The following is a 20,669-nucleotide window of genomic DNA, read 5'->3' on the forward strand; positions in this document are numbered from 1 at the left end:
TACCAGAGAGAAATAAGACGAAATTTATTGTACGCGCTTTCCTCTGAAAGTTTGAGAGATTTTAGTAGAATATGAAAAACCAAATGTCAGAGTTCAATTCCCATAAAAACGGAAAAAATATACAAAACATCCCGATAGTTTCTCTCTTTAATGACTTCTACAGATGTTGCCTATGTTTTGTATATATTTGCTTGTTCTCTTATTTTATGTATTTCTTAAGACGCTTTTAAATTTAAAATTTACGTTTTTTATTAATTTTAAGTAGTTGTACCCGTTTTTCAATCTTTTGACCTATTTTGTTTGATATTTTTCCTGTTTGTTTGTTTTTTACCCAAAAATCCGGCTCTTTGGAGCTTTCCCTTTTACTTATTTTATGCTAAAGCTTAATTTTTTTTTTTTTTTACATTGTCTGACCTGGAGTTTGTGACACTTGTTTTTCAATCAAGTTTATTTATGATAAAGTTAGGTTATTCTTGTTAAACTGAGAGTGAATTTATTTCTATTTCTTATTTTCTTCTTCTTTAAGGAATGAAAACTCTTCTTTCTAATAAGGCTCGAGGAGTCCATGGCACGCAAGCTTTTTTCATAGCACGTGCCATATTTTGTTCGCGGTTTCCTGATTTTTTTTTTGATTTTTTTTTATAGTTTTTTTCAAATTTTATCACAATACTTTAAAAAGAACATTTTCATACCGTTCTTGTCGACGTATATCATAAAGAAAGAGGGAGGATGGGGGGGGAGTCTTTTCGGCCAGTCTTTGAGATTTTTGAAACTCTTCTGAGAGAAGATTATTTGTCTTTTCTTTTCTCTATTATCTCCCTTATTCTTCCTTTATCTTAATTCTCGCCCGTATCTTTTATCTCTGCTATCTCTAAAACTATTATCTCTATTTCTTTTTAGATGAAAACTCTCTTCTAAAGAGTATCGCTAAAATTAGAAAAAAACTTCTATATTTGGAATAAGCATAAATTGAAAATTTTATTTATGCATATTTTTTTTCGTTTTTCAAGTTTCGGTTACTTCTGGCACATATTCATGCCAATCAAATGACAGTGTGTTAACAGGAAGTAGCAGGCAAAATAGTGAATACACAAATATAAATTTACCTGAAAATAATACAATTAATAAAAATAAAATAAAAAAATATACCAGAGCCACTATGATTTCTATATTCATATGTTTTATTCCACTGATTTCCAGACTCACTCCAAATGATGACACGTCTATCATAAGAACAGCTAGCTATCTGACTGTTGTACATAGGATGAGCCCAAGCCACTTGCCACACCTTTGAAAGATGAAAAAATACAACGAATACTATTTAAATTAAAATGTGTACATAAGATGAGCCCACACCACTTGCCAAACCTTTGAAAGATGAAAAAAATACAAAATATATTATCTAACTTAAAATAAGTGAATAGAATGAGTCCAAACCATGTACCATACCTTTGAAAGATTAAGGAAAAATACAAAGTATAACATTAAACTCGAAATAAGTACCTAAGATGAGTCCAAGCCAGTTGCCACAAATTTGAGAGGTTAAGAAAAAAAATACAAAAACTAATGTTTTACAGAAAATATGTAGATAGATGCCTCTTACCACAGCTTTGAAAGATGGAAAAAAAACACAAGAAGTATTATTTAACTTGAAATATGTGAATAGAATGAACCCAAGCCACTTGCCAAACCTTTGAAAGGTAAAAAAAAAATCAAAGAGTAATATTTAACTTAAATGCCCAAGCCTCTTGCCACAACTTCGAAAGGTAAAAAAAGAATAGCTTCGAAAGCCATCTTGCCTAAATTCAAGGAAAGATATGCAATCAAGTTTTATTTAAGTTAACTTTCTACATTTTACTATATGTGAGTTTCGTAAAATACAAACATAAATATACAGTCTTTATTCACAGAAAAAAAAGTAAAACTGAAAGCCTTCAGTTCAGGGTTATAGACTTTTCTGTTTGAAATATTTAATCCTCTTTTTACTCCCCTGACCTTGTTGCACCAAAATTTCAGGGTGCTCTTTTGCTCCAACGCAAGATATTAAGATAATCTGTAAATCTTCTATGTATTCTGTAAGGAATTGTGGATTTCCAGTCACAACTATTTAGCTCTCTTCCATTTCTCTGTCTTGCTGCAGATGATAGTGAAGGTGTTTGCTGGGGACTTGTGGGAACTCTTGCGGTTCTAGGCACTGGATCATCAAGTTTAATATTTTGTCTTTCTTTGCGAGGGGGTAGATGTAACAGGCTTTTGGAAGGGAGTGATAGCTTCACAAAGGTGACTCTCCTGAAAACCCATCAAATTACCGCCCTATTTCTATTTTGTCAGCATTTTCTAAAATATTTGAGAACGCAATTTATAAGAGGATCTATGACTTTCTTAAATTGTTTAATTTTTTCACAAATTCCCAGTTTGGTTTTAGGTCTGGACACAATACTGAGCACGCTATCATTGCTCTCATCCAATATATTCATGAATGCTTAGATAGAGGTGAAATTCCAGCAACAATATAATTGGATTTTAAAAAAGCATTCGATACAATATCCCATTGTATTCTTTTTCGTAAATTGGATCATTGTGGTGTGCGCGGACTGGCGTTGGATCTAGTTAAATCTTATCTTGATAAGAGAAAGCAACGAATAGATGGAGGTAATTTTCTTTCTTCGCCTGTTCCTTAGTCCTCGATGGTTGGGGTACCTCAGGGCTCTGTCCCAGGTCCTCTACTTTTTCTAATTTATATAAATGATCTTCACCGCGCTTTGGCAATCCCATGTCTCAGCACACATTTTGCAGATGATACGGCAGTTTCAATTTCTGAGAGGAATGACGAGAAGTTGGAGGCAAAACTTGATACTGCATTTTCTAATGTTCTTGAATGGTGTTCTGCAAATTTTATTGCTTTGAATTTATCAAAAACTAATTTCATAATTTACGGCAGGAAGTCAAATATATGCCCTCGTATTACCCGAGTTACTTCTTCAAAGTATCTATTATCAATATCTCGGGTGAATGTGATAAAATACCTTGGACTTATGATTGATGAAAGCTTATCTTTTAAAACACACATTCAAAATATACGCTTAACGATTTCAAAGTAGGTTGGTTTAATGCGGAGGTTCAAGCATTATTTGCCCTACTCTGCTTTACGAAGTATTTATTTTGCTCTGATTCAGTCTAATATTAATTATTGTTCTCTAGTATATTTATCTACATTTAAAAGCCTTATTTAAACCAATACAGATTTTACAAAATAAAGCAGTAAGAATCCTCAAACTTTTTATTTCATCGCCTATTTCACTTCCAAATAAGTCTTCTACAGCATCCTTATATATTTATCTAGATATACTTCAAGTTTCTCAACAATTTACTTTTGGAGCAATTGTTTTCAAATTTAATTATGACATTAAGAAATTACCGCCATATTACCTCAATAAAATTTTGTTCTCCCAATCAAAAGATTTACATCATTATAACACTCGACAAAATAAAAGTATCTACATTTACAAGTATATCACAGAAATATATAAACTTGCTCCGTTTGTATGGATAGTCCGGTGCCGGGATGCTCACTAAGATCGTGTTGACACCTTTTCTTCTATCCTATCAATATAAAGGAATATTGAATCTCATTTAATTCAAGATTATCTTTTAATTACTCGTCTTTTTAATAAGACGAAGTTATTTGTTTGGATTGTTGTTCTACGTGAATATGGGCCTCTCGGCTATCTTTTAGTATGAATTTATATTTAATAATATTGATCTTTTTGTATATATATTTATATTTATATTTGGATCGTGGGCTAGCTGCTACTTTCATATTATTGTTGTATTATTGTATCTTTGCCGTCGTAATTATCTTTGTATTGTAGCGTAATTTTTTATTGTATCTTTGTCTAGGCCTAGTTTTTCGAGCTTGTCTCCCCATGGGCCTATGTCAATTATATACATGTATATGTTAATAATAAAAGGTTTGAACTTGAACTTGCAAGATTTGAGGTAATTTAACAGCTTAGTATGAATAATCTTCTGTTATCATGTTAGCGCATTATGTTCAAGTACGTGAGCAATATTTTCTTTTTTATTGTTGCAAATTCTGCAACATGGCGACGATAAGGTAGATAAAACCTTATGAATCAGGGAATTGGAATTTCTTCTGGAATGAAAAGCATTGGAAATGTCTTCTTCTTCTTCTTCTATTTCACTGGCAGTACAACATTTGATTCTTCTTCTTCTTTGATTGTTCAACATTTGATCGGAATGTTAGATTTTGCACATTGTTGAGTTAAATAACATTTATTCGAAAAAAGAAAAACGAAAATTGATCAATCATCTATTCTATTCAATCTTCATTTATGCATCTATCTTCTATATAATAAATTATTATTTGACTCTACTCGTTCAAACAGGCGCAAATTTAGGCCTCGTCTTTCGGGCTACAAGTTGGGGCTTTGTTTTTGCTAAAGGCAGTGACTAAAGTAAATAAACGGACACTACAACTGTTTTGTGTTGGATGACATAGCATGACATGACAAACGGACATGACAACTCTATATTTGTCAGTTGTTCAGGATCCATTGACTCATCTTCTTTTCTTGTTCAGCATTGAACAAGGTTGAACACCCTATCCACAGTTTGACCACTTTTATTGTAGAGCTTCACAAACAGAACAAAAACAGTGGAATAACGACCCATATGCCAATTCGAAAGAAATGAAAAAGGAGAAAAAAGACTCAAAACCATCTTTCTCAAGACGTTAGTCTGAGGTGTTGGTGGAGGATGCACCAAGAAGAATAATAAATGGATGGTGCATTAAAACAACGATTTTGCAAAAAAGGTACTTTGTCTACTATAATGAATGCTCACCATGTTTGCCTTTGTTTCCCATTAATGCCCCCCGTAATTTATTTTTTCTCTTTCTTTTTTTTGTGTGTGTGTGTGGGGGGGTATTTGTCTATAAGGATTTCAGGGATTATTGAAAGAGATGGCTAAAAAGGGAAAGATGGATAGAGATATTTGGAGATGAAGGGAGGAAGTAGAAGCGAGAGAGAAGATGGGAGAGAGAGAGAGAGAGAGATGGAGGAAGGAAGATAGAGAGAGATGGAGATAGGGGGAGAGAGGAAATTTAGAGACATAGCTAAAGAGAGCAGCAATCGCTGTTTTTTTGTTGTTTTTTTTTAACAAAATCCTCTGTTTATTTTGACTTAACCAAATTACTATTCAGTTAAATTAACCTTTCAACCCATTTTCACAAAAATTGCATAAGTAAGTTTCCCCACTTACTTATGCTGGAAATATTGGCGAAACATAAGACCTGGACAAAGATTCCTAGAATGGAAAGAGAGTGGGACAAATACTCTGGGTCCAAACCTGAAAATACTCCGACCCAGCTTAAATTGGACGAACTGGAAAAATATACTTAAACTGGGATAGCTTTTATATCTACTTGATACCCACTCATCCTAAATTTCTCACCTCAACTGTTTTTTTTTGTTTTTTTTAAAGGTACATTTTCTGTCATATAATTTTTGGCATACGTGCCTTTAATATGCCATGGTCCTAGGATACACACTTTGTATGTGGTAATTTGGTCTTAACCCAAAGAAATACTTACATATGCTTCATGAGATTCATACAAATTGCTTACTTTTCTCAATTTGCCATTAAATTGACGAATCTAGGAAAAACAGTTCTCAAATTTTCCAGAAATTATTCACATTGGTGTCAAGTGGAAGAAGTTAGATTATTTTCTTTTTTTTTCTTTAATTAGTTTTTTAAAATGTAAGGCTTAAATGTGGGGACCACTACATAATTTGTCCTCTTTTTCTTTATTTCTTTTTTTTTTTTTTTTGTTGATTCAAGTGTCATTAGGTTTTGTGGCAATAAGCTGAAAATTAAACCTGTTATTAAATAAAACGAAAATAATAGAAATATATAACAAGAGGTGCACTTTGAATTGAGAAAGTAAATAAAATAACAAAAGTAAAACTTTGTATATATTTCCCAACTTGGATTAATTTCAAAAGAAATGGTTAGAACTCCTTTTCCTTAATTTTTGTGCAAACCTAGACTATATTTCCCAACTTGGATTAATTTCCAAAGGAATGGTTAGAACTCCTTTTCCTTAATTTTTGTGCAAACCTAGACTCCAGCTTTTAATAGCATTTGAATCACTGAATATTTGTTTAAATCGGTATTTCAGCACTGCCAAATAACCCACAGTCATTCTGTCAACAAATGTCAAAATAACAAACCAATATAATATGAAAATTTGAAGGATATGAAAATTGAATGTGAAGAATATGAAAAAAATTTAAGGATGCACACCTCGATTGTCTATAGGAGATTGATTGAGAAGTTCCTTGAGTGAGTCTGATATGATTCATTTTTACTCACCCCTGCTTCTAAATGAACTGCTCCCAGTTCATGCTTCAAAGGATGACGAACTCCACACCTCTACAATCCTTCCCTAATTTTCAATATTATATTCTCAATGCAAGAACAATTTCTCTCATAAGCACAGTTTTTCCATCTGATACAGGAACTCAAATTAGAAGAAGAAGAAGTCAAACATATTTATGACTCTTCTTGAACACAGCTCTTTAATAAAATTGCACAATAAAAGATTAAAGAACCAACAAAGATACTTACAGGACCCTCATGACCCCTCAGGTCAGCTATGAGCGTTTGGTTACCATCCTTAACATCAAAAATTTTTACACTGCCATCTGAAGAACAAGTAGCTAATCTTGAACCATAAAAGTCCATTTGAGCATCATGCTAAAACACAAAAACTTTAAAAGTAAATAAAACAAAAAATACATAAACATTAATATGGGCTCATTTACTGATGAAAGTTTATTTACCTGTAAAATAGTCAGCTTAAAAATAGTAAAGTACATTTAGCAATGGCAATGTCCATTTGAGCATCATGCTAAAACATAAAATTTGTAACAGTAAATAAAAAAACTGCATAAAAAAAATACGGGCTCATTTACTAATAGAAAGTTTATACAAAAAAATAGTCCATTTAATAATAGTAAAGTCCATTTATCAATGGCAAAGTCCATCACAATATCATGCTTAAACCCAAAATATTTAGAAGTATACAAAGCAACATCACAAGAAAATAAGTAGAAGCTCACTTACCAATAGTAAATAACAAACAGTAATGCTCATTTATGAGTGGCAAACTCCACAAGAGCATCATAAATAAACACTTAGTCTTTAGAAATAAAACAAAACACGAACAGGTAAATAAAGGCTCCTTTCTTAATATTCAAGTCCATTTACCAGCCATAAAGAGTATCTCAGCATCATGCTATGCAACTAAGCACAACATCTTCCTAAGAAAATACAACCAAAACATAAGTAGATAAAAACGAGCTCATTTGCCATGGTATGGCTCATCTAAGTGGCTAAAACTCAAAATCTTTTCAGTAAAACAAAGGACAAATAGATGAATAGAATGTTCATTTGCCAATGGCAAAGTATTTCAAATCAGTTTTTGTTATTTCTATTCCTGTATTAAAGTTTTATATAAATATAAATAAATTAATTATATAAATAAATAATAAATACAAATTTAAACTAATAATAATGTACATAAATATAAATAAATATTAAAAGTAATTATTGTAATTTTTTATAGTAAACTTAAATTACTTTTTCAATACCTCATCCTGCCAATGTTTCTGTTTTCTCCTGCTGATATTTTCCAGCTCTGATCTTAAATATGTATGAAAAAATCTTTTAAAGTCCTCTTACTGCTTTTCACTATTGATAAGCTATAAATGATTTTTTTTTAAACACTGATTAGAGGACAATATAGAATTGCATATATAAGGCTTCTAGCTATACAAAAAATCTGCAGTCACAGCTATTCTAATTCAAAATAAACAGATTCCTATCTGAAGAAGATAATAGCTCTTTATTGACTGGGAAGAAACTATCAGATCATATAAAGAATTACCAGGCATTTCAGGTTGCCTTGCTACAACCTAGGCTTTGCTGAAGCATATACCATATGTATTTTTACTGATTTACAGCATTTTAGTACACTATGTCTGCTAAAGATACACTTTAGGAATGTAATCAAACCACCTTTTTTTGTTTGTTTTTCCCAAATCAGATTTTTTATTAAATATAGCATGGCAGTAAAGCCCCAGTATCCAGGCAATCCCCAGGACAGATCCCTTTTTATGCTGTCAAACATTCAGCTGGGCAATGTGGCCCCCTTTCCCTCTCCATAATTCAAAGAGTTCTACAGACGTAAAGAATCTGTTTTATTCTATCCTTTTTTTTTAAGGGAATCACCCAAAAATGGTCTGAAGAACTTCCCTCAAAGACAAAGCAGCCTCAGATCCCCTATTTGTTTAGTCAATCCAAGGAGACCCATTATCCTGATGCAGACTTATGACATAAAATAATTGGAATATAGAGAACTAAGTGGGCACTTACAATCATGTCTTCATGGCCTGTGTCAACTGTTGAAAGGACTGAGACCTATAAAATAGAATTCATTTATTATTTACTAACTCAACATTGTGGCACCAGCTGAAAATTCTTGATTGCTACTTCATGAAAAGCTTTATGATGGGTGTAAAAAAAATAGATGAAACAAAAGCTATCCACTGAGGAAAATTGGAAAACATTACAAATTTCATGATGCTAAACTGGCATAAACAGCTCTTCAAGAACTCCCCATATCACGAATGGCCTAATAGTCCTTCTCCCAGAAAATGTTGAGAAAAATACATAATAGAAGAAATAAAACACTAGAGCTGGGCCAAAATTTTGTTATTTTTAGGCACACTCCCACCCAAGAAAACTAAAAAGTGTCCATATAAGGTAGAAACCTAAGTGTGGGTACTTTTACAAAACTGAAAACCAGTTTCAATTGATTTTTCTTATTGGGGTCTCTGCTGTTTAGGTAACAAAGTCTTATTGGTGGTTAAACATTTGAGAATTGAATCATTGACAATGCATTCAAACAGCTTAAGAACAGCCAAGGTTAGGCTAATAGCTTAATAATTTTCAGGCTTGTTTATGATACCTTTCTTGAAAACTGGTGGTATCTTGGCTTCTTTCCCGTCTGTTGGTAGCTCTCTGGAGCCAAGTGGTATTTCAATTTTGATTCTTTTGAGGGGTTCTGTTGTCACATTAGTGCTGTATTTTAATAGTCTGGCATGCAGATTGTTGGGCCCAGGCAGCTAATTGGCATTTAACCTCAGTAAGCATTTAATGACAATTCTGTCCAGTCAATTCTGTAATGCTTTCCATTGGCTAAAGAATGTAAGACAAATTGTGAGTTCAGCAAATCTGCTTGTTCACTAATGTCATGAGTTTTTTAACCTTCCTTCAGTTTTTGTTGTCAGTTTTCATGCACCTTGTTTTCAGTTTTTTATGCACCATATATGGCTGATCTTGGGAGACTTTTTAATATTTAAACAGAAGTTCTCATTACAACATACCCTATTTATACATAATTAATTTGCTCCACAACACTTGCTGTAGATTGAAGGTATCCAAGACAAAGTCTATGATTTAGATGCTTTGTTCCAACATTAAAATTCAAGTATAGGCTCAAGCTTAAAGTGTGTACCCATGATTAAGCTCCATAGTTGACTATTAATGCATTTAAAATTACTATATGCTGCAGACTTATAAGTATGTTTTGTGAGTTAAACAAATACTTATTAAGGAAATCTAGATAAATCTTATGGCAAAACAATCTACTTTCTAATTGAGATAATGGAGATTTCACAGTGATTTAATTGTTAAGTGATGATTAGCTGTCTGACTACTGGGTATCTTACCCTATTTATGCTTGGCTTAAAGTAGTTTCCAGAATTTTTAGGGCTTTTTTCAAATGCTCTCAACTAGTACTAGTACTGTAATTTTCAAAAAACTTGGAAATATTTCCATTACTCATATAGGAACAAGGTGAATGCATGACTAGATGCTTTGTTTATGTTTTTTTCTAGACATAATGATTGTTTTACTTGCAACACTAATTTGAAGCCGTAAACTGGATACTAAAATGAAACCAAATCCTCTACTTATCACAGCTTGAAATTGGCTACCATAAGATAAGTGGTAAAAAAGAAACCCTTCAGTTATAAACCAATCATTTCCAAATCCTATATTCAAATGACATTGATTTATTACAATCAAACCTGACATACTTAGCAATATATTAATCATTTAGTCCTTAAGTGTACACAGATCCACATAAATGTGTATAAATATTAAGTGTATCCTTAAGTTGTCTTGTTTTGCCATAGACAAAGACAAATGAGTTTTAGTATACCTGATCATGTGCAGGATGATTATGAGATTGGTGAAATACAATTAGGATAAAATTCTATACAAGCTACTTTTCCTTATCTTGGAAAAAAGTTAGGTTAGGAAAGGGTATATGCCTACAGAAAGAAACAATTATATATTTGCAATATATTCTGCAACCTGTCACTTGTTTTTCTGGTTTCTAGTTTAGTCACAGTTGATTCAATTTACAGGTAGCATAGGTTGAAACAAGAAAGATGTATTGGGAGAATAGATTGGAAACATATAATTTGGGCTACATATTTTCACATAAGGGGGGGGGTAAAGTATATCAGGGCTGCATGCAAAATATGTTAGCTACGATTATTCTGCATATTATGAATTATGAGTTGTTTTCTTAAAATGTTTCCTTCTCATCTCTAGGTATGCTATATTCAGGCATATAGCATACCTAGGAAAACAAAACTTCCAGAAATGAATCCAGGGCCAAAACATAGCCTACTCCAGCAATGTATTGTCAAACTACTATGTTAACCCTCTTCTGATTTCCATGACTTAGAAATTTGCTACTTGACAGGTCTATTACCTATTAGAATTTTGACAGAACAACAGTATACCTTAATTTTCACTTCATAAATCAGGATTGAGCAAAGTTGTGAAGCTGAAATTACTCTTCTTATACTTCATTTAAGCAGAAGATCTGTTTTGCAAGGTTTCACTTTCATAACACAAGGAGTTGTAAAGGTCAACAAAGGCACTGCCTTCTAGAAAGAGAAGGAGTGGAGGTAGGTATTTCAAAATACATTCTCAAGATATAATTGAGTCTGTAGATCCATCCCTGAAAGCTTCATTTTCCTAACCAAACCACTTTCTGAGATAGTATAAAGTAGGTTGTCTAGAATTTTACTGCAATTAGGGAATATGGTATAACAAACAATGTTAAAAATTATAGGATCAAATGTGAGCAGAAAATAGCTGGTAAAAATGTATGAACACTCCAGGTCACAAGGAGACATGTTAAGAAAATATTTCTTACTTCATTATATGCAATGTAAACTCAGTTACAGAACTACTTGTGAATGGCAATACACTTAGCACCCCAATAGATATTGCAACTGAATTGAGGTGTCAATTTAAATCAGTGTTATTGCCAACAGATGATGCCCTCTTACCAGAAGCACCAGAATATTCTATTGAGTAACCTATGCAAAAGATAACTGTGGTTGTCTCTGATACGGAGAGTAAACTGAAACTGCTTAATCCTAACAAATCTGTTGGCCCTGATGAAGTTCACTCACAAGTATTGAAAGAAGCTCATGCAGAAAAAGCCCTTCCCTTTACAAACATGTTTCAGAAGTCCTTTGGTGCTAAGCAGATTCCTCAGGATTGGCAGAATACTAACATTACATGCATACTCATAAGGGGTAGCTGCAAAAGTGTTTCTAATTATCAACCCATCAGTCTTACATCTGTAGCTAGTAAAATATTAGAAGGAATTGTGAATGCTCACATTGATGGACACCTGACCACTAATAAACTGCTCAGTGATAGTCAGCATGGCTTCAGATATTGATGCTTGGTTGAGACTAATTTCATTGATGTGTATGATTATATTACTGAGCATTTAGATCAAGCAATCCCTATAGACCTAGTTCTATTGGATTTTGCAAAAGCCTTCAATAAAGTATGTCACTGTCAACTAAGGATAAGTTATTTGCAATTAGAATGCATAATGAAATTTTAGAGTGGATGCTTCAGTTTCTTTCCAGGAAAAAGCAAAGGGTAAAAATATTTGGAAAAAATGGACATGTATTCTTTTCAGAAGAAGTGGATGGATCAAGTGGAGTACCCCAGGGAACCATCTTGGGATCAACACTATTCAACATTTATATTAATGATGAACCAACCACAGTCAAAATAAAATTAAAATTGACACAGTCAAACTCATTGGACCTGTTGATACACCCAATAAGAGCCTCTATGCAGAATGACCAATGGGTACTTTCCCAGTGGGCAACTTTGTGGAGGCTTGAATTCAATGTAAACAAATGTTGAACAATCCACTGCAAAAGAAAAATGGGAAATGTCCTTATCATATGTTAGGGATAGACAGATCAAGACAGACTATCATCTTGTCTGAAGTGGAGAAAGACTTGGGGGTCACAGTTGATAAAGAATTAAAATTTACCATGCATACATAGACAGCAGTAGCCAAAACACTCCAAACCCTTGGCATTATAAAAAGAACAATCACTAGTAGGCATGGGCGCCCATATGGGGGGGGGGGTTCTCTTGCCCCCCCCCCCTGGCTGAATGATGCTGCCTTATTTTTATGTTTTTGTTCTGAGATTTCTATAATATAGCATTAAAAGTAGCAATTAGACAAAGTTTGCCCCCCCCCCCTGGAATTCAGCTTATGGGCGCCCATGCTAGTAGGTCACCTATGGTGATGACTAAATTATATAAGGCATTCGTCAGGCCTAATTTGGAGTTTGGCATGCGTGTTGCTAGCCCCCTCAACAAAGGTGACCAGCAGAAGTTAGAATCAGTTCAGAGATTGGCTACAAAAGCAATTGACAAAGGCAAATATTTAAATCACTCATTCTGTCTGAAGACACTGAAACTCCCTACTCTTATTTACAGACATAAAAGGGGTGATATTAGTATGATGCATAAGCTTCTGAATTCTAACTCTCCATTAAATAAACCATTTCAACTTGACCAATCTGCCAGAACTAGGGGGCACAGTTAGAAACTATACCAGAAGAAAGCTGATTCTAGACTACACAATAACTTCTTTACTAATAGAATAGTGAGTTTGTGGTATTTGCTCACCAAAGAAGCAGTCACTACCCCCAGCACTGCTGATTGTAAAATAGCCATTGATGGAGAAAGGTCAACAAAGCTGTGGCAAACTAAGTGGGATGTCATTGAGACATCCAACCATGTCATTAAGATCATCACTAACCAGCAATTCTACAGGATTTAATCCTTACTTTGCTGGACAATAGAATTTGAGGTAATATGCAAAATAATCAAAGTTAACATATTTTCCAGGGGGAGCACCATTATCCTTACGATTTTCACTGTTGTACAATTTTTTTCAACAAAATTGTGAAACACAAAACATATCTTACTGCATTTATCCATTTTCAAATGGTATATACATGAAATTTAACACCATCACTGCTATCTACAAAAAAAAAAATACAAATAGGCAAATTTTGATAAATTTAGGTTGTTACATTAGGTTAGATTAGCTAGATGGCTCTTTAGTATTTGTTTTATAAATGATTTTCAAGACTTGGAGAATAGACATAAAAATGAAAAATCTGATTGAAAAACTGGAAAAACAAGGAAAATAGTGAGGATGAGATTCTCTCTCTAGAAAATAAGTTAAGTAGGATAATTTTGCATACTAAGAAGTAAGAATTATTTTCTTAACATGTCTCCTTATAAACCTGGAGTGGTTATACATTTAAACCAAATAGCCTAAGCTGCTTTAAATATATAGAGGGAGGTTGTGCAGAGTTAGGGACATTAAAATAAAATTCCCAGGACAAACATTAGCCTGTAGATCCATCCCTGATATTTTCATTTTCCTAACCCTACCAATTTCACAGATAGCCTATCAAAATAGCCCTTTAACTAGAATTTTGGGTAAATATTTACCAAATCCTATTATTGAGTTATGACTAAAGTGAATATACCAATCAATGCCTGTTTTTATGCTCTTTACAAATATAATAATCATTTTTGTTGGAAATGAATTTTAGCCCCCACCCCTACATATTCCAATTTAGTGTATATATTTGGGTAAAGTTCTACCAAATCATATTATTGACTTACTCATAAAGTGAATATACCACTTAATGCCTTTTTTTATGCTGATTACGAATATAATAATTGTGTCTATTGGAAATGAATTTCAGCCCCCCCCTATATATACCAACTCAGGGTATATATTTCTACATTAGGGGGGCAAATTTTGTTTCTGATGTAAACAGGAGGTAAGTTTAAACTTTACCCCCACCCCCCAATTGAAAAATATATACCCTGAATTGGCATATATAGGGGGGCTAAAACTCATTTCTGATAGAAATGATTAGCCTATTATATTTGTAATCAGCATAAAAAATAGGCATCAAGTGGTATATTCACTGGTAAAATTCTACTTTAGCTACTTCTGGCTATCTTGGAAAGGAGTTTGGTTAGGAAAATGAAATTTCAGGGATAGATCTACAGGCTAAAGTATGTCCTGGGAAAGTATTTTGAAGTACCAACCTCCACTCCTTCTCCCTCTACAGGCTCCTGACCTTTGATGACCTTTAAAATCTGTTTGTTATAAAACTGAAACCTTGTAAAATAGATCTTGTGCTTAAAATGAAGTCCAACAAAATTGTTTTCAGCTTCACAACTTTCCTCAATCCTCATTTATAGAGTTTTAAGTATATGCAAATACATTTCCTTAATTTTGAAAATTAACATTGATATGGCTTAAACTACTACTCAAATAACAGGAATTGCATTCTCAGAACTAAAGCCAGAGAAAAAAAATCTTATAGCCTAATTGGAAATTAGTGTAAAATTTTGTTTTGTCAAAATTTCAATAGGTATAGACTTGTCATGTAGGCAGATTTCGGGATCCTCTGGAGTGAGAAGGAGAGGAGATAAGTCCTTCAAAATACCTTCCCAGGACATATTTTAGCCTGTAGACCCATCCCTGAAAGTTTCAGTTTCCTAACCTCAGCCCTTTCCAATATAGGTAAAAGTAACTAAAGTAGAATTTTACCTATTCACTTTATGCATAAGTCAATAATATGATTTAGTATATATTGACCTATATTTGCACTTTAGGGGGGTGGAGGGACAGTTTAAACTGACCTCTCATTTACATCAGAAATAAAATTACCTCTACCCCCCTAATGTGTAGATATATACCCCGAATTGGTATATAGGCCTATAGCCTAGGGGTGGGGGCTAAAATTAATTCCAACAAAAATGATCATTATATTTCTAAAGAGCATGAAAAAGGCATCAAGTGGTATAGTCTATTCACTTTAGCCTAGTTGTAACTCAATAATATGATTTGGTAAATATTTACCAAGTTTTTACCATTTACCATCCCACCTGTTGTTTCTCAAAGAAAATTAGGTAAATAGGACCTAGGCCTAAGTAATTAGGCCTGTATTTTTACTCATCAATGTGCTAAGATCTTACATCTTCTGTCAGAAAATGCTTAAAAGTGATATCTTTGAACAAAGATTTTACATCTTTGGCCATTTTTGTGCAAACGTCTTTCATCATTCTGCTCTGATCAGCAGTCTGAGAACAATGATGAGTAGATCATCAAAGTTCTCTCATCATTGTTCTATAGCCTATGGTAAAACAGTGGTGGTCTTCACACTTTTTGCTATCATCTGTGAGCTGTAAGATCTTAGAATAAAGATGAGTTAAAAAACGATAATCTTTGCAGAAAGATGTAAGATCTTAGTGCTAAAAAACAGGCCTAGCCTATTGCCTTAACTCCTATGCTAAAATTCCCAAAATCAATTTAGGCATAGGCTAGGCAGAGGACAAGCAGATCTACTTTCACAGGCTATAAAATTTCTAAGTCTCAGATGCAGGGAAGGAATATGAGCTTGAAAATACCATCCTGGAAATAGACTAGCCTAATGTAGAACCTGGATCTGTTCTAGGGTTCCATTCATCTAACCTACGCTTCTTTTGAAGACAGTAAAACCCCGAAAATTATATTATACAGGTATTTACCATATGTAAGAAGCAAAAAAAACTGGGTGGTAACTTTACCATTTTATCCTGATTTCTAGATTTGTTTAAAGAATAGCCAGATTTGTAACAGGCAAGTGGATTTTTATAATTTCTACGCTTTCTTCCCTTGATGGTTAGTAATTCGTATTCCACGTGTCTTGCATTGCTGCCGCCTTGAATATGTCTTTTCGTAATGTGAGCCAAACCAAAAACAAATAAGCCAAATTGCAAATCATAAGAATCGCAAGTATATGCCAAGAAACGAAATTTGAAATTTTTCCGTCTACTATTCTCCTCCATATTAACAGCATTTGTTTTCGTCTTCATTACTAAAATTTTTAAGATAACTTTGTAAAGTCGCTTGTAATTTTGCTCATTATAAATTCCTTTTGCAACATCTTAAAGGTTCTCCTGCTTCTTCCACTGGAATTTTGTAGCATAAGGTGCCCAACATAAAAAAAAAAAAAAATGACTGGTCATGTGGAATTCTCTATCAGTCATAAAATGTGCAAATTCTATTTCGATCTAATGAAAATCGATATAATAAACATATATAGCCATTGCTCAACCTTGTTGTGTTTGGGCTTTGCTATGACAAAAATATTTTTCAGAATAAAATAAATAAGCGTGACGATACACTTTATTAAATAACTGAAACCAAACCGCTAAATTTTCCCATTAAATTTCTACTGGTTTAAAATGTGGAAGAGCTTTAAAAGAGTTGTTGTAGAAACTTTTGGGGGAGGAGCTCATTCAATTGGAAATACCATACTCCAGCTCCTTTTTATAGAGTAAAAACCAATTAAAAGGCAAGCAGTAATTTATCCCCACCCCACTTATTTCCCCAAAGATATCAGAGAAAACCTTGAGTAATCTTTTTTTTTAAGGGCAGTTAAAAAGTCCAATAACTATGCCTCTGATGATGATAGTCCCCCATGGCCCTCGGGGCAAGAGTTGTGACTTTTACAATTCTAACTTTCAATGTAAGCTAAGCAGTAAGTTATGCAATTGTTTACATATTGTATTTATTATTGAAGGAGGGGGCATATTTGACCCTGGTGTTCAGAAGCCGAAGAGTATGAAGATGAAGCTTTCAGGGAACATTGAGAAGAGTATTGGACTAAATCAATTCATATTGTGTGAATGCAGACTGCTAAAGCGGCTTAGAATTTTAAATTGAAACTTTTAGGGAAGGATGAAGGGGAAGATCAACTGAACAAAAAGCCTAGTTGCCAAGCACAAGCAATAACTCAATTCTTCACATAATCATTGGTGTCATGCTCTAATTCAATAGTGTTTATTATTTTTGTGGTCTGCGTTACAACCATATTTAGAGCAGTAACATTTAAATTTGATTATAATTTATGTTTAATTTTCATAGCTAAAATTTGTTGCTATGATAAGAATTAGTGCAATCTTGCTCATGTGCTTTCGTTTTTTTTTCTTTCCTTTGTTTTTGCTCGACACTGTCATATCATGTTTTGTCATTGATAGGGGTTTGATAAATGAATAAAAAAAAATATTTGAGTGATGCTACTACTGCTGCTACTATTACTATTATTACTCTTACTACTACTACTACTACTCAGGCATAGATTTACCGAGATGCCCAGGCCCAGAGGCTCACAATGCCAGGCAGCGCAATAAATTATCACTGAGTAATTTTTTCTTAACAAAAACTGGACTAATGTTAGTTATCGTCAAAGTGACAGGTACAAACAGATGCCATGCAGCCTGTTCAAAGAAAAGTGATTTTAAAACAACACAGTAATTTCGTGGCCACTAATAAGCTGTCATATTTCTCCCAAGAATGGCAGCTGAAAGTTGGGTATCACCTCTCTTTTTCATTATTTTTGACTCTTCAGTTGCGTTCTGTTCAGTGCAATTTTTGAGGACTTTTCCGAGAGGCTCGCAAAACAGAGTGGCAAAAACGGTTGGGCCTAGGAGCATCAAAGCTTTAAATCCGGTCCTGCTACTGCTACTACTACTACTACTACTTTTACTGCCACTATTACTAATACTACTAATATTACTACTGTAACAACTGTTACTTCTACTGCGAAGACTAGTGAGGCTAAGGATACTAAGGTGAAAATTTCATTAAATGTCGAGGGGTAAGTTGAATAAAATTAAAACACTCTGTGTGGATGCTGGTTTTAAAAAGGGCATATTAGCAAGCAAGAAAGGACACCTTAGAGTATTAAGTTGAAAATTTCAAGGCATGATGAGGGGGATGTTCAATTGACCAATAGGCAATATGCGACTACTACTGCTACTACTAGTACTACCACTACGACTGAGAGCAATTACAACTACCACCACTACTGCTACTACAATTACAATTTTTACTGCTACTACCACTAAGGCTAAGGGTATTAATGTGAAATTTTCAGGAATATTGAGGGTGGAGTTGAACTAAATCAGAACACACTATATATGCAAGCTGTCAAAAGGGCGTATAAGCAATATCTCATGAATGGCCTAGAACATTAAACACAAAACTTCCAGGACTTGTTGAGGGGATGCTGAACTAACAAAAAGGCGCTAAGTGCATGCTACTATTACTAGTAATACTGCTAATGCTACTAGTACTGCTATAACTAAGGCCTCAATTATCAAGAGCGTTTTCGCAAATAACAGCAGCTCTTCTAATCAGGCTGCTAAAAAGGCGGAACTAGTCAGCATGATCCCGTTGATTTTGTGAATGTTGGACCAAAGACTTTTCAAAAGATCCAGGCAGCCATAAAGACACTCAGGAATCAAAAAGCCCCAGGAGTTGATTCAATCCCAACGAAAATCTTCAAAGCAGCCCCAAGCTTATCTCCAAAACTTCAGAATCTTTTCAATGCAAGTTGGACGCAAGAAAAATTCTCCCAGGATTTGCTAGCCTCTGTTATCATCCATGTGTTTGAAAAGGGTGTATGAACCTAATGCAGAAACTATTGCGATGTATCCATTATACAGCCGCGAAAACCTTCGCTATCAGTTTCCTGAATTACTTCGGATCGGCAAGAAACTCGAGAAACATACTCAATTAATCTGGATTCTTAGCAGGCGAGGGAGTCATTGATCAAAATTTTCATGCTGATACAGATTCCCAAACACAAGACCAACCATCAGCATACAACAACAGAGATATTCATCAAATTTGTCGCTTCATTTGACTCGGCTGGTTATTGTGGGGTTTGGAAAGAATTACTGGAAGATACAATACCGCCCAATATCCTTCACATTATTTAAGCATGCAACAAGAGCACACGCACCTGCATTCAAGTAAATAAGAAGGTCTTGTCTTGGCTCAATACTTAATTCGGTGTGGGGGAAGGTCGTATCCTATCCCCAGTGTTTTTTCCCATTGTAATAAACAAGATTTTGAGGAAAGTTATGCAACTCAGTGAAGGAATTAAGGTAAGCCCCAATTTAAACATCACCGATTTAGACTAGGGCATAATATCCTACTGCTAGGTAGCTCTTTCCTGGAAATGCAGGAAATCCTCCAAAGATTATTTATAGCAGCTGTTCCCATGGGATTGAAGAACAGTATTGAGAAGACAAAAGAAGTGACCTAGGATGAATTTTATTCACCTCTAATGCTGAACCACTGCCAGGTTGAACTAGTTAACGAATTTGAATACCTAAGCTTAATCATAGACATTAATAATGATAATAATCTTTATTAGTCCCCTTTGTCACTCTGCAATAACATAGGTATCATTAAATAAAAGCTCAAAAAAAGAAAAGCATAAGAAGACACAACACTAAAAACACAAATTATGAGTAATCACCTCGACTTCAGGACACTAGTGTTGTAACACCTGACGTAGTAGTGCACGAAGGAGTTTACAAATTTTGTAATCGAATGTGTAGGCAGGCATTCTAACATTTTTTTTTTGTTTCTTTCAGAGTTGCCAACCTTGTTTTGTGTGCACGTGTCTCTGAAATAAACCGAGGCAGTATATCTCAGTGCTTTAAGGACTTCAAGATACCAGCTACAAACTTCATCAGTATATCATGCCTCCTTTCATTCAGGGTTGGGAGCTTGAGTTCACTCAAGCTTTATTCATAGTTTTGTAATTTAACCCCAGAACTATTTTGCAGGCTTTCTTCTAAATTGTTTCCAGTTGGTTTCTGTGTTTCTATGTAAGTGATGGGTGCCAGACAGGACAGCCATACACTATTACGGGCATGACATAAGCTTTATAGCACGAAAGAAGGAGTTGCTCTGTCATTCAAAACCTTCTGAGATTTGCGAAGGATTTTAGAAAACCAGCTGCCTTTGCTGCGATCTGTCTGATGTGATCTCCGGACGAGATATTGGCCTGTCAGGTAATGGAGCCTCACCGGCTGCCTCTCAGCAATTGGTGTGCATGGCACTCATCTATTCTTTTACACCTACCTTACCCTACAAAACTTCAACAAAACTAGCGCTGTCGTACTCTTTGCTCTATTGACGTTAATTTAAAAAGAAGTTGAGTTAAAATATATTTATTTACTAATAATTATTAATGCTAAATAAAATTCCAATAATTAGAAGCTACCTAAATATTAAATTTAAATTTAATTACTATTAATTGGAAATTATTTAAATTCTAATTTTATATTAAAAAAAT

General features: G+C 34.0%; 1 protein-coding gene across 1 annotated transcript in view; it reads right to left on the reverse strand.

Moving 5' to 3' along the window:
- LOC148942608 (protein SEC13 homolog) overlaps window positions 1–16,210 on the reverse strand; it is a 45,045-nt gene extending 28,835 nt beyond the window's left edge. Inside the window, exons 1-4 of the mRNA XM_089102753.1 lie at window positions 16,099–16,210; window positions 8,461–8,505; window positions 6,652–6,780; window positions 1,150–1,288 (exon numbers count right to left, since the gene is read on the reverse strand). Coding sequence (XP_088958879.1) covers window positions 1,150–1,288; window positions 6,652–6,780; window positions 8,461–8,505; window positions 16,099–16,101 — 316 coding nt within the window. The 5' untranslated portion in view covers window positions 16,102–16,210. The remainder of the gene's footprint in view (window positions 1–1,149; window positions 1,289–6,651; window positions 6,781–8,460; window positions 8,506–16,098) is intronic.
- Window positions 16,211–20,669: the final 4,459 nt, after the last annotated feature.

The sequence above is a fragment of the Artemia sp. Qi Xiang Cuo genome, chromosome 16 (genome assembly GCF_049724085.1).
Source record: "Artemia sp. Qi Xiang Cuo chromosome 16, ASM4972408v1, whole genome shotgun sequence".
NCBI lineage: Eukaryota > Metazoa > Arthropoda > Branchiopoda > Anostraca > Artemiidae > Artemia > Artemia sp. Qi Xiang Cuo.